We start from the raw sequence: 14702 nt of genomic DNA, 5'->3' as shown, positions 1-14702 counted from the left end.
AGTTATTGTCAGTTGAAACTGAAATAGCCAGGGCTCACCACATTTATACATAAAGAGCAGACTGTGAAACACCTCAGAGATGGGTATTTTCACTGTTTTACAGATACAAATTTTAATAGTTTCCCAAGAGTGGGCAGATTTAGTGGTAAAACTTAAGAATAAAACTTGGTGCTGTTAGAGCAAATGTCACCACTCGCTGTTGCTACCAGAACATATAAAAGCCTGCTTGATTTGCTGTGCTGTGACCCTACGTGGTCACACACCTGATATTACCACCATACCTGTCCTGAGAGAAAGGTACGACTGCCCAAACAGGTTAGGGTTAGAAATCTGCCAGTAATCATGGCCTGTAAGTGCACTTTCTAATGGTAATATTGGGCATAACGGCTTTTAACATTTCACCATTTTTACTTGCAAGAACTCATTAATATATTTGCTGTTGGTCCTCCATTTTTCCAGCATTTGGTCTTTCTGCTCAGAAAAGAAAGCTGCATAGGAGGTGGAAGAACACAAGAGTTTTGGCCCCAGCAGTGGATGGGGTGTCCTTTTGGCTGCTCTGGCCCTGGTGCCAGCACAGGGGAGCAGTCAGGGAGGGTGCTGTTTAAGCCAGCACTGCCACACAGACAAAGAAGAGAGTTTTCTAATCTAAAAGCACGTGGTAAGAAATTCAGAAGGAGATTCTATTGTAAATTAACATATGTGAAGTTACAGCTAAAAAAGAAAGCTGAAGATGTCAACTTGCAGTTACATAAAAGGCATCCCTTTTTAAAAGTGACGTTCACTGATAACATTACTGTACTTCCGGGATTATTTAGCATGTACCGTTTTAATCAGAGGTTTATGCAGTGTTTTATTTTATGTATTCATAAAATTGGCTGTGCTGCTTTTTGTGTTTCAGGTTCTCTGGCACCTGGACATTTTTCGCCGCAGTTTCCGGCAAATCACAACGCACAAATGTATGGGTGATTCTTGCATCTTCTGTGCTCTTAAGGTAAAAGTTAGAAATAAATTGAAAACCATTTTTAAAGAAGTTGAACAGAAATATTTATGGTACTTGATTAATATATGTAATCAAACTTGAAAATTTGGGAGAGCAAATATAAATCTGATAGCTACTGATCCAAGACGCTTATAGTACTGCCTTTAAAATTTGTTCGGATACAAGGGCTCTTGTCAATGGCATGTGGGTTATTGTGAGACTCCTTGTGTGAAAGATTGGTTCAGGCAGTAAAATAATTTTGCTTAATTTTTTCCAATTTGCCATTTGGTGTACAAATACAGTACTGGATACAGTTAGTATGCTCATCAGCATTTACCTGTCCCTTTAGAGCTACTTTAAATGTCAGGATGGAGAAGGCAATCTATCTTTAAGCCTTTCTGTTCAAAACTGTTGATTATGTAAGACTAAAAGGGTATTTTCTACTGTAAGTATTGATGTCTGCATTAAATGGCTCCACTCTTTGTAGTCTCTGTTTTAAAAAACATCAATTCTGTTTGTAGATGCAGATGCAATAGCTGACTGTCATAGAGGCTGCCTGGACAGTAAGATCTGAATGCTAGCTCTGCTTCTGAGTACTGCTATTTACTTGAGTCAGTTGTGCAATCCTGTGTCTCCATTTGTCTCTACCAATTAATTTGTAGCACTTTGGGGTTTTTTTGTGGCCTCTTTTCTAAGTTTTCTCCCACAGCTTCTTGTGGGAGAAATGGACATGATGCAAACATGATGAAAATACCATCTTTAATCTTCCTGAGTAGTGATTTTTCTTTCTGAAATCAAGACTGAGACTTCGATCACAAATGGGTTATAAAATCCAACTAAGTATATAAATTAATTGTGGTAGAATTTATTGTGTCAAGTATTATGTGTGCACTAATGAAAAGCACAGACAGCATATCTTACAAATATTGCAAAATAGTGCGAGGTTTAAATTAAGATCATCTAACGTTGACACAGGCAATAGTTATGGTATAATAGCTGTCTCACTGCTTTTAAGTGACTTTACAGGTGCTCTGGTAGAGATAGGCTTGAAATGAGTTATCTGGTTTTTGGGCTGTTGTTCAGGGGTTTTCCTTTGCACAGCAAAGAGGAGACTATTAAGACATGAAGTAAGTGGAGTTATTTCCTTCTGAAGGGAAATTTGTCTCAAGATGTATCTGTTGAAATGACAGGACAGGATGATATTTGCAGCAGTATCATCAGAAGAGGATATAACAATGGATTAGGAGCAAGATGGCACATCCAGACAAGAAAAAGATGGAGTATTAAATATATCCCCTTCCTTATAGGGAAGTGGCAAGACTTAGTCATGATCTGGTTTGAGTTCATTAAGTTCAGTGGAATAAATAATTTGAAGGTATTTCTTGGATCATGCCCTTGAGTATTGCCAAGGGATTGTTGGCATTCTTTGTTAGCTGAGGTCAGAAAGAAAAAGATTTAGGAAATCACCATCAATGTAAGCTTTTGCTGTTCTGGGGTTTAACCTAACAGCAAGATATGCCAAGGAAATACCAGGAGATCAGACAGGTTCTGCCGTGGTTGAAAGTAGGTTCTCAACTCTGCTTCAGACTCCTGGTTTTAATAAAAAGATAATAGTTAAAAGTCGTTCTGTGCAAGAGTACTGGAAAAGAGGGAGAGGGATGTGAAAGGATATTACAGGAAATGGGGAGGATGGGTCTTTGTGGAACTAGGCTTGAAAGATGAACTGTGGACAAAGATGCATGTGGATTAGCAGTACCAGTATGAGAAGGCAAGCACTACAGTAAGACTGGAAGATGACAGGATCTCTTGTATTTTAGGATGTATTAAAAGCAGACATTGGGTCAAAGAGTGTTTAGTTTTGTTGGTAAAATCCTTGCTTTTGATGTCTTGAAGTGTGTGGTAAGCTATTATAAACTTGGAAGTGACAGGTAGAGTGGCAGATTTCACAAATTGCATGCCTGCAGCCATATGCTTATTTTTTAAATTAGACAGCCTTTGAAAAAGTTGTTGCGCTCTCTTCTCACTCACAGATATCTGCAAGGAATTTTTTTGTGGTTTTGGTTTTTGGTTTTTTTCTGTCTGAATTTCTTAGCAATGCTATGCTTAACCAGGAGGTGTTACAACCCTTAGTTTCCAATCAAGCTATAATGTTGCACCAAATTCTGTACTACTTTTGCCCATTTTAGGAAACTTACATCTTCTTGTGTGCAGAATTCCTATAGCTCACAAAACCTCTAAAGAATGTGTAAACAATTAAAGAATTATCTACACAAGTATTTATGAATGTGGGCAGTAACCAATACTTGAAAAAGTAAACAAATTGCAACTGGATCAAAAAGTTAGCATTTTCTCTATTTACACTCCATTCTTCATGGGAGATTGCAGTGTTCTACCCAAGCCCATTCCAGAACCTTTTTCTCTGGGTGATATTGTGACACGCTTCCACCTTTATCTTGTGTGAAATGATGATGTGTGTACATAAATATTTGAAAAATCCCACACCCATTTTTGTGTTGTTATCAAGTCAAATGTTGTTATAAAGGTGAGTAATAAAGGTGGTCACTTAACTCGAAGTGAAACTGGGAATGCAAACCTCCCTCACCCCCCAAAAAAAACCTCTGAACACCAGAAACATAGGTTGTCTTGCTTGCATGAAGCTGAAAAGGTAGGGGTATGCACAAGGGACAGCCCCAAACTGTGGAGATGGTCACATTCATCTTCATAAATCCTTAAGCAGGCATCAGGAGTGGGGAAAAGGCTGTGTAAGGTATTTATTTGTTCTCTGCTGCCCTCTGGATCAGTGTTTTCAAATTGCTCTATTTTTTTTCCTCCTGTACAAGTCTGTCTGTCTGGTACATGGTGTGTGTAAACTTGTGTGAGACGTATGGGATAATGTGCTTAATGTGCACCTAATACTGCAAGCGTAACCAAGAGCATGTTTTGTGTCCCACTACAGCAGGATCATGCCCTCCCTTCTGTGCTCAGCTTTTCCTCTGCCCTGCTCTGGAAGCCTTTAATTGTTGTCCTGCCAGGGTAATGCCAGCTTAGCCTCCAGGTCTTTGACATCTTCTTTCTCTTGAATCTTGCCTTAGGCTTTGCTAAGATGAGGGAGAAGATGTGACTGGATCCAGTGGGAACACAAGAATTTGGAGCTCTATACCATGCGAAAATCTCCCATTAGGGTCTGGGGAGAGGTAATTAGCCTTGCATGCTGTCAGGTGGATCTGCCCAAAATATGTGTCCAGACACACAAGGTGGAGGCAGGATATGTTTACTCCTCTTCAGGTCGTGCTGGCACGTTCAGATTCCAGCCTGCCCTTGGAAAGGGACAGTACTTGAGGGGAGTAGTCTATGTGGAGTCCCCTCGCTCCACTTCAGGGTCCCTTCCCAAGATACCTGATGCCTCCAGTGTTGTGCAGAGAGGATTCATGCTCTTCTCTGACTTTGAAATGTTTCTCTAAAGCCAACATCCTCTTCCTATTGACTCTAGAGGAAGATAGTCTTCATGAAGCTAAATTTAGCCTTTGAATAACACCGAAGAAGTTGTATTTTTTCCATGCTTTCTTGGCTTGCTGCAGCTGTTTCTAGGGATTCTGATGTCATGCACAGTATTTACTGTAAATGCTTAACTAGCTCTCCAAATACTACTTTTAATTTTAAATGTAGAATCACAGGACAGTGATGTCATACTTGATATCAAATCACATTTTCTTTTTGTACCACATTGAAGACTTCCATTGCACAAATTCTTGAAGTGATTTTAAAACTTACTGTGCTACCTGGTTATGTTTGTGGCTACAAAATAAACCTTGAAATCATTCCAGACGTACATAAGTTGGGTACTTTGAAGGAACCTTGCATCAACAGCTATAAAAAGACGAGAGACCTGCAGACTCTGTGCTGGAATCCCAAACATTATTCCTTAAGATGTGACATTATTTAAATATTTTTTTTCAGTACACAAGCTGTCCTTACCTCTATGGTTTGCCTGCTCTAACACCAGAACAGCTTTTTGATATATTATTGATGTTGAAGCCTATTATGTTTTGGTTTATTTTCCTTTTTCTTCAGCGTGACTTTGCTTTGGTGTTTTGTTTATCACAGCTGGAAGAGGGCAGGAAGGGGGAAATCCGTCCACTGTACTGAACATGCCACAGAGAGTTTGTTCTCCTTCCAGGGATTGTACTGGGAGCTCCATAGTGCCAGGATATAGGACAGAGTGTTTTTTTGTAGATCGCAAAGAAGAATGCTCTGTTGATTGATAAATTCCAGTAGTAGGGCTGCTCTTTTCTGTAATTTTGTCATGTGCAACAAAAGCAGGAAGAATGTGAATTTTCTGTGTAAAAATGATGTGGTTGTCTAAGATGAAAACTGAGAACAGTAAGGTTTTAGAGTGCTTTGAAGACATGGAATGACTATAGTTGGTTCTGATTAGCCACTTGCTTGAAATGGAGTGATTTGTTATGAAATGTTCATCATGTGGTTGAGACAGTAATAGGTTGGTTGCAAAGATTTCATCCGCTTCTTTTATGCATTTTTCAAATCACAATAGTATTTCAGGGTAAAGCAGTTGTCAAAATACATAAAATAATTACTTTTATTGTTTGAACTTTTTTTTTTTTTTCAGTTGGCACTTGCAGTTAACTGCCTGCCAAATAAACTAACAGCAAGTACAGTTTCCTGAGTTAATAAACTGGTAATTGAAGCTTCCAAATAACAATTGCCTGTTTTGATCTTGATCAAATAGTTAATAAATTGTTACCTAGTAGATGTGCACATTCTATGATTTGGGTTTCTTTTGCTGCCACCCTCCTAAACAACACTCCTCGTGGAAAGTATTTTACTTGATTTTGGTAGTAGCCACGGGTGCCTGACTTGACAGTTGTGTATTGAGGCCTGATGTTAATGTTCAGGATACAGTGTAACTACAAATGGAAGAGGCTCTAAAAGAAAGGAATAAATGGAAATCTAAGTTGATTGTTACAGACTTGGAGGTTTTGGAGGAGACACAAACCCAAACAGAGCTAGACTTTATTGCATGCAGCCTTGAAGGCGAATATAACCTGAGGAAATGTGGGGAAGAAATGTGAGCTAGTGGAAATACTGCGGGTGGAGGCTGATGTGTTTGAATGGGAGAAAAGTGATTTTTAGCAGCCAGAATTTTTATTGAAACAGGTTGTGGTGCTGAGTAAGAGGCTTCATCAGGAGAGTGTTATGTTCTGAAGGAGAGATTAGGTGCTATTAGCAAGAAAAAGGGTCCACTGAATTGAATCAAGAAAGGCATGCTGTTGAAATGGAAAGTTTAAAAAAAATTATAAAAACAAACCCCCCACAAACCAAAAACAAGAAACAGTTGAGTGACAGCAAGAATAATATTGACATGCTGAGCAGTGAGAGAAGGATGAGGATTGGCCGTGTTAATATTTGTAGCTTTTGCTAAAAGGTAGAAACTATTAATGTAGGGAATACTAAGGCATTTGGGGGAGAACATGTTTTGTTTTTTGAAAGAAATACCACACCACTAGAGCTGCAGTGATATCCCCATCCAGAAGAAACTTCTGCATAATGCTGGAAGGGAATAATTAGTTCTCAGAAAGCTGCCAAGGACACAGCTCAAATTCACAGTGCACGAACAAACACTGATCTGATTCAGTAGCTGTTGCTTGTTGTCTTCAGCTATCAGTTTATTCTTATGTCAGCCTACTTCTGCATGCTTGATTAAAAAGTCACATGTGCATGTGTATCAAGTTTGGTTTTTTAAATGGTATGGTTAGTTGTACACTGCAGGTGTCAATTTACCCCAAATAAATGGAATACTTCTTTGCTAGGGAGGAGATTGATTCCAAACACTGTTAAAAGATAATTGGGAGCAGATCATATAAACTATGGGAGGATTCACAGATATTGCAACTTTCAAATCTTTAAAATTTAAAAGAACTACAAAGAACTCATGTCAATCCGAAGAATTACTTCAAAAAATATTTGTTATCTTTAGTCTCTAAACTGCGTGGAGAACAACATGGTTTGTGATCATTTGTGTTTGGGGAAGGACTGTATGCAACAAGATGGACTTTGGGAATGTACTGGTCTTAAGGAATGCCTGCACATCCTAATTTTGCTGTCTCCGCTACCCTTTCCAGACCTTTGAAGATGTGTAGGGAAGGGGATGTGAAGGGAAATGGGCTTTTTTATATATACACCTTAGGAATGCAGTGTAACAAGAAGATATTCTTTCTATCTGAAAAATCCCTTGCTCATACCATTCTGTCTTGGCTTGTAGAGTTACCAACGTGCCAAGAACATATCCTCAGTGTAGAAAGCAAAGTACTACTATTAATACAATATTAGTAATTTGTTAAACTAATTCTTTTTTTGTTCAGCATCCTTGATTTTAGTTACTGACAACTGGTTAAATGAAACTTTTAACAGTGTTCATTCATATTGTTGCCACTGTAAGGGATATGCTCATTTGTGTTGGAATGTAACCATTGAGGGAGATCATCAGTGAAGTGAATACACTGATGGGATTTTCACCATATTCAATTTCAGTTGAAGAAGTTTTTAAAGAGAACGAAGTTTGAATGTTTTGTATATAGAGTTCTCATTATGTTCCAGAAGCACTGGGAGGAAAGGTGTCATGAGAGCTCCTGGGGCAGAATCAGCAGTGCTTTCCTAGTCTGCACCCAGCTGACTTTTTTCATACCTGTATATGGAACAAATGTTTTAGAGATTAACAGTATCACTCAAGGCAAGACCTTAAATTAAAGAGAGAGATCAGACTTAGATAATGTTAAATGATGAAACTGCAGGAAATGCCACACCTGTCCATCTGAGGCTGAGAGACAAGAAAGACCTGTTCTGAAGGGAAGCAAAGAACCTGTCTTGAAAAATAAAGGAGAAAGAACCCAATTGCCCCCCTAAAAAATCCCCAAAATCCCAGACCAAAACTCGAGGAAAACCAAACTGCCCTGTGTGTTCAAAGTGTTTTTGACTCCATTAGAGGTGCTTTTGAGACCCCCTGTGAGCACTGTGTTCCATCATGCTCTAAACTGTGCTGTGCAATGACATGATAAGATTTGATCTTTATTAGTTTCAAATGCACAATTACTCACTGGTTTTAAGACTTTTTTTTTTCTTGTAATCTAAATTAAACTATACCATTGTATGCTATGTCATTACAAATCTGAGGAAGCATTCTTCCATATACTGTTAGGATCTTTTACTTCTTGATTTTTGCATTCTTCACAGAATTCTTTAACATTATTGAATTGTTTTTTGTTCCATGGTAAATATACTGTTTCTTTAAAGATGAAATTTGAAAGAGAGTTTTGGGTTGCTTGCTTCCTTTCCTTTTACCTAGTTTAGAGCCTGCATTGATTCTCACTCCCCAGGAGTGCAGAGCCATTTCAGGGCTTTCACTGAAGCAGACCAGGTCCAATCCATCAGTTCCTGGCAGTGAGGTTGTGGACCAGTTGCTAGGCAAGTGTCTTGGTTTCCAGATCTATGAAGTGAGATTGATGATAGCCAGAATAAACACATTTCCAAAGCACAGCCATGAATGTTTTCAAGTGCTTGTAAATTATTTAATGGAAAGTGCTGAAGCAGGATGGAGTTATGTCTCACTGCCTTTTTTTTTTTTTTTGAAGTTCACTGAAATGAGAAAATTCACTAATGAAACATGAAACTTGCTCAGTTATCAGAGTGACAGAAATGGCGATTGAGTTTAAGTGCAGAGACTTTGTAATTCTTTCAGTTTTTATATACATATATAAAAAAGGTAACTGAGGAGAGGTATTGTCTGTGATTCATAAAGTATGAGACTTATTGCCTCACATATTTCTCTTCATTACCACTTTTCAAATGATTATTTGATATTCTAATAAAGGCAATTTTAGAAGGGCTCTGAACTTCAGCACAGTGGGCCCTCACCCATGAATGAGCACCATGAGGACTACCAAAATAAAAGTAGCAGTAAAGAGAGATGGACATTTTACATCTATCTTAGATAATATGTCAACACTACAAATTGTTCCATTCCTACAGGCAGAAATGGCAGGGGCGCAGAGGTTGTGTGCTGACTGTGCAGTGACAGCTGTGTTCTGCTATCTTCCAGCTTAAAGCAGACAAAGTTGTACCATTTGACAAACCTTTTCCTGATTTACTTTCTTATTTCCCTATAAGGAAAGTAAGAATAGTTAAAGGAGAAAAATATTCAGATTATTTCCAAGTAATATAGGTCCTAAGTATGCTGGAGAGAAGCTTTCTGTGATTAAAGGAGGAAGTGATACATGAATCGTGACTCACTGCTGATTAGTGTAGATTTGAAAGAAAACTGAGACAAACCAGTTTGATTTTCTCCTTGTTTTACTAAGTTTAGAAGGCAGGAAAGCCAACTGGTGCACAATTGAAGGTTATCCGTTATCCTTTTTTCCCTCTTGCAGTAAGAATTGAGGTTTTCCACAATCTTCTGAGAAATTGTGAGGAAAGTTTTATAGGAAAGGACAAGCAGAATTTTGAGATTGACACTGATGAAGAAGGTTACTTGTCATATGAAATTAGGTAGAAAGTGGAAGAGTGGTGTAGAGACCGAGTGGCCCTATATGAAAATAAGGCTAGAAGTTTTTTACTGAAACTGAGGATCTTGCATACAGAATTCTGTTCCTGTTTTTGTAGGAAGGGCACAGTGAAAGTTAAATAACTTCAGAAGATGTTTTGGATATTTCACACACGCAAAATAAATGTGAGGTTTTAATCAGTTGGGAATATATACTGAACTTTCACGCATATCACCTGCACTTTAGACAATAATGTGTCTTTATAGAACAGCTCATCCTTGCAAATGGTTACCCAGGTGATGTGTAAGTTATGAAAATGCAGGTTTATGGCAGCAAGTGAAGAACTGACTGTACAAAGGAACTGTTTTTCCTATTTGCTTTGTGCATTTTCCTTCCAGCACGCTGACACAAAAATCATCTAATTGTTATCCACTTGGATTTATGGAAGGTAGATTCCTTAAAGCATGCAAGTAGCAAGTTGTTGCTGTTTAAGGGCTAAGGTGTTTGGAAAGAATTGCTTAAGAGAGAAAAGAAGGTGGCATGTGTAAGAAAAAAGTTACTGAGCTGAAGTGAGAAAGTTAATTGAAAAAGGAGAAACAGGAATAAAAGTGAGGAAGTTTTAGCGTTCATTGTATTTGCTTCAGGAATCAGATTTGGAGGAGGATCCAAGTGAGATTGACAGTGAGGGAAATTTACTCCTAAGCTCCCCACCCTTTCTTGGATATGTGAAGGGAAAGGAAAAAATACACAAAGGTGCATATGATTTCAAAGGAGGAACTTTTAGGCTTTTGTGCTGTAGTCCACGTACAATACAAGTGTGTTCCTGGATCAAAGCAAGTTAAATGTTTGCTCTTTGTTTTCAGATAACTTGAGTCATATTTTGAAAATACAGTAGCTTAACTATCTTTTTGGGTTTTTACTAGGGTATCTTCAACCAATTTCAGTGTAGCAGTGAGAAGGTGCTGCCTTCTGATGCTCTGCGTACTGCTCTTGCAAAGACGTTTCAGGATGAGCAACGCTTCCAGCTGGGCATCATGGATGATGCTGCTGAATGTTTTGTGAGTATAACTCAAAGATGGTTTGACAGGCACAGATGCTACACAATCTTTCCTTCTACCCCCCCCCCTTTATTTTTTTTCTCCTCCATTCCTCCTTTCCCCAGATTGCAAAAGGGTTTGCGTGTGTGGCCTGGAAAAGTCCCTAAGAGATCCCTAAGCTAATGATTTGGGAATGGAAATAGCAGTGTTAACCATTTTTACAGTTACTTTTGCTTGCACTTTCAAGTGTATCTTAGATATGAATTGTAAAAAAAAATTGCACTGCAAGAATGATCCAGGATTCTAGTTTTAAGGGTCACATCAAAAGAGTGAAAGGACATTTTGTTTACCAGTTATTCTGAAATCATGTTTTCACAGGAAAACCGTTCAAGCCAAATTGTACAAGGTCAGAGCTGTTTTGCCTAAATAATTAATCTTGACCTGTTTATTGCAGGCCTACAAACCATCCAGGCAGCCAATAGTGATAGTGAAAAGTGTGCTGCTGGAAGAGATGTCAGTAAACTTATGGTACCCACAGGTTAATGTTGGCAACTGTGGAAGGAGAGAAGGTCTTGGGACAAGACCCCCTGAGAACTTGAAAACAGATTGAGTTGTATGAAACAATGTCTAGCAAACATTCAGTGCTTTTGTTTCATACAGAATTTAGTCTGCCTCTTCATTTATTGGTTCTCCCCCTTTTTGATAGAATGTAGATTATGTGCCATATTTCAAAGCCTTGGTGGAATGTAGAGGTTGATTTGAGTTACTTTGTATTGATGAAGAGAAGTTAGTGTGAATCCAGTGATTTTAAAACTGCAAAGCTGCTCTGCCTGTTACGTTTGGTCAAATCCACTGATGTTTGAGAAGTGGACAGAAGAATCATCAGCAGAATCTTCAGCAGTGCTAGTAAATAAAATAAACCTGACATAATATTTCAAATCGGAAGTAGAGGCCATTTTTTTTTTAATCAAAGAAATATAAATTTCTTTGGTTTTGAAGCAACTTTCACAAATTTGCAGGAGCCTTCTGTTTTTGTAAATAACACCTAAACGTTATTGCATCTGGCATGCTCTTGTAATTTATATCTTAACTTTTGTCTGCATTTGAAATTATCTAATGGGTTTTTTGCCTTTTCTTCTTTGGCTAGGAAAACCTGTTAATGCGAATTCACTTCCACATTGCAGATGAGACAAAGGAAGATATTTGCACTGCACCACATTGTGTTTCCCACCAGAAGTTTGCTATGACTTTATTTGAACAGGTGAGGTGATATGTGCTTAGTACCAATCACCAGTTCTCAAGTTTCTTATTTACATTCCTAAGCCGTGCATTGCCCTGGTAAAAAGATATACAAACAGAAGTATTGCTACAGAAATACCTGTTTAATCTTGTCAATGTATTATATTTTCTTTCTCTTTAGTGTGTTTGTACCAGCTGTGGTGCCACCTCTGACCCATTACCTTTCATCCAGATGGTACATTATATTTCCACAACCTCACTCTGGTGAGTTGAGTTTTTCACAAGGAACTTCTATTTTTTTTTTCTTTTCCTTTCTTTTTTTCTTTTTTATCCATACTGGTATTGCAGTTTGACCTTTATGATCACAAGATCAAAAGTACAGAACATGATTTGTTCAAAGTTCGTGGAGCTTTGATAACTGTGATATGAGGATTTAATACATGAGGATACATGAGGATTTAATGAGGCAGAAGACAGCAATTTAGGCATGAATCAGTGTGTCTGCTTGTTTATGATCTTGAATCTTAATAACTGGAGTGGGAAGGACTCATGTACATTTTGAAGGACCTTAATATGTGAGCAGGTGATTTAAGAAAACAGATAAAAAAATTAAAAAATAAAAAATCACGTTGAAAAGGACCTTCGGACATCTACTCCATCCTCCTGTTCAGAGCAGGGCTGACTTCAAAGCTAAATCAGGCTGGTTGGGGTTTTGTGCAGCTGAATTTTGGAAGTGTTTAAAGGACAAAAATTCCATTACTTCTCTGGGCTGCTTGTTCCAGTTCTTAGGAACTCAGTGTGGAGCTTTTTTTCCTTGTATCCAGTGAGAATTTCCTTTTCTGCATCTTCTGCCTCTTGTCCTTTCTCTGTTTGCCTCTGTGAAGGGTCTTGTTTATGTTCAGCTTGTCTACAGCTTTCTGTAGTGTTGCTCCTCAGCCAGTCAGTGCCCAGGCAGTACTGCTCTACTGAGTGTGCTCTGTCCAAGGTGCAAGACTTTGCATTCTTCTTGACTGAATTTCATGAGGTTCCTGTCACCTCTTTTCTCAAACCTGTCAAGATCCTTCTGGATGGCAGCACTCCCTATCTGGATATTGACTTCTTCATCCAGTTTAGTGTCATGTGTAGACTTGGTGTGGGTGTATTTCAGTTCATCATCCAGGTTGTTAATGAAAATGTTAAATAGCTTCAGCCTCAGTATTAACCCTGAGGAACACAACTATCTGCTGTTTGTTTTGATCCTCTGAGCTTGAAGGTCCGGTTAGGTTTTCCCCTGCATTGTATTCTACCTGTGCAGTCCACATCTCCCAGTTTGGCCTCAAGAATGCTGTAGATGACTTGGAAACCTTGCTAGAGACCAAATGATATTAACTGCTTTCACCTCCTCAACATAACCCATCATATGATAGAAGATAATCATATAGGTCAGACATGGTTTACCCTTGGTTAATCCATGCTGGCTGCTCTACTCACCTTCTTGTCCTACATATGCTTGAAGTTGATTTCCAAGGGGATTGATTTGGTCTGTCATTACTTCAGGTGATGGAGTGAGACTGACCAGCCTGTAGTTCTTCAAATCTCCTTTTTTGGATGGATATGTAGCTCTCGTTTTTTCTAGTTGCTGGGGAAGTGCCCTGGTCACTGTGACCTTTCATTAAAGGAGATGGTGCACAGAGCAATAGCTGTGGCTCTATAGCAGATTGTTTGAATTAATGCTAGAGGAGAGAAGTCTTCTTTTAATAGGTAGCTACTCAGTTAAAAGTTGGTTAAATATGGTCAAGACAGGAGTCTGTTATTTGGTTTTTTTCTTAAAATTTTTGTTGGGATTAGAACTTTGTTTCTTGTCTGGCATGTGAGACCTGTAGTTACAGAGCCTGAAAAAATTGTCATGAAAACTGCTAGTTGCTCTTCTAATGCAGATCTATTAAAAGCTACCACTTCACCAGTGTACCAGGAATACTGTAAAGCATTCCCCCTTGTGGCTGCTGCCTGCTGTTCTACTGAGCTGTAGTTTTCCATTAAGTTCCAGAAGACACTCTATATCAGAATATTATTTACTAGAAAAATTGGAAAATAATTATGTAAGTGGTATTCAGGATTTTATATAAAAATATATGAAATATCACAATAAAAATTGTCATGTTATTTTAAAAGCACCCATACATAGTAGCATGTTTATTTACCGCTGAAACCATTTTAAACTTAAATATGCTTTGAGCACTAGTATTGTGTACATATTACCATCTTTCTTTCAACTTGGACAGTAAAATAAATTGGATACTTTGCTATTTTTTGTTTGCAGTTTTGTGATTAAGGATGTGCTTTACTGTGTTATTTTACTACGACTGTGATTGTTGAAGGGAAGCATTTCGAAACAGATATTTCATTTGGAAATCAAGTATTTATCAAAATGCTAAGGTTTGCTTTTAAGATATAAATTTTAAGCCAAACAACGATCTGATTCTGTTTTGAGTTTTACTTGTTTTCTTTATTCAGTATTATAAGGGAAGATGGTGCAATTCACACTGAACAATGTGTGTTAAATATAAAAAGTGTTGTGTATTTTAAAGTTCTTAACTTTTAACGAAATGTAAGTGAAACATATACTGGCTTAATATGGGTTTGTTTTATTTTATTGTTCAACTTTTGTTTTTCGTGTTTTCTCTTTACTGAAGCAATCAAGCTATTTGTATGCTGGAGAGGCGAGAGAAACCAACTCCAGATATGTTTGGAGAGCTACTGCAGAACGCCAGCACTATGGGAGACCTGCGGAACTGTCCGGTGAGTGTCCTTACTTTTCTTTGGGTTTGAATTCAGTATCTCACAGTCATTCAATGAAGGAAGGGGAAAATTACTGATGATGGGTGCTTCTTTGGCTAGACACAAGTATTGAAA

At 38.1% G+C, this 14702-nt stretch overlaps 1 protein-coding gene across 10 annotated transcripts in view; it reads left to right on the top strand.

The window, feature by feature from the left end:
• USP54 (ubiquitin specific peptidase 54) overlaps nt 1-14702 on the top strand; it is a 95844-nt gene that overhangs the window by 48321 nt on the left and 32821 nt on the right. For 9 of the 10 annotated variants that reach the window (XR_004358222.1, XM_032694460.1, XM_032694455.1 and 6 more), the window contains 5 exons: nt 899-991; nt 10458-10592; nt 11719-11832; nt 11992-12074; nt 14483-14588. Coding sequence is in view for 9 of the 10 variants with exons in the window: in XM_032694460.1 (XP_032550351.1) it covers nt 899-991; nt 10458-10592; nt 11719-11832; nt 11992-12074; nt 14483-14588 (531 nt within the window). In the remaining variant the exon portion in view is untranslated. Of the gene's footprint in view, nt 1-898; nt 992-4071; nt 4174-10457; nt 10593-11718; nt 11833-11991; nt 12075-14482; nt 14589-14702 lie in introns of those variants that run through there. The other variant, XM_032694461.1, reaches the window with a different exon arrangement.

Source organism: Chiroxiphia lanceolata, chromosome 8 (assembly GCF_009829145.1).
Source record: "Chiroxiphia lanceolata isolate bChiLan1 chromosome 8, bChiLan1.pri, whole genome shotgun sequence".
Classification (NCBI taxonomy): Eukaryota; Metazoa; Chordata; class Aves; order Passeriformes; family Pipridae; genus Chiroxiphia; species Chiroxiphia lanceolata.
This window is presented reverse-complemented; position numbering and strand designations above follow the sequence as displayed.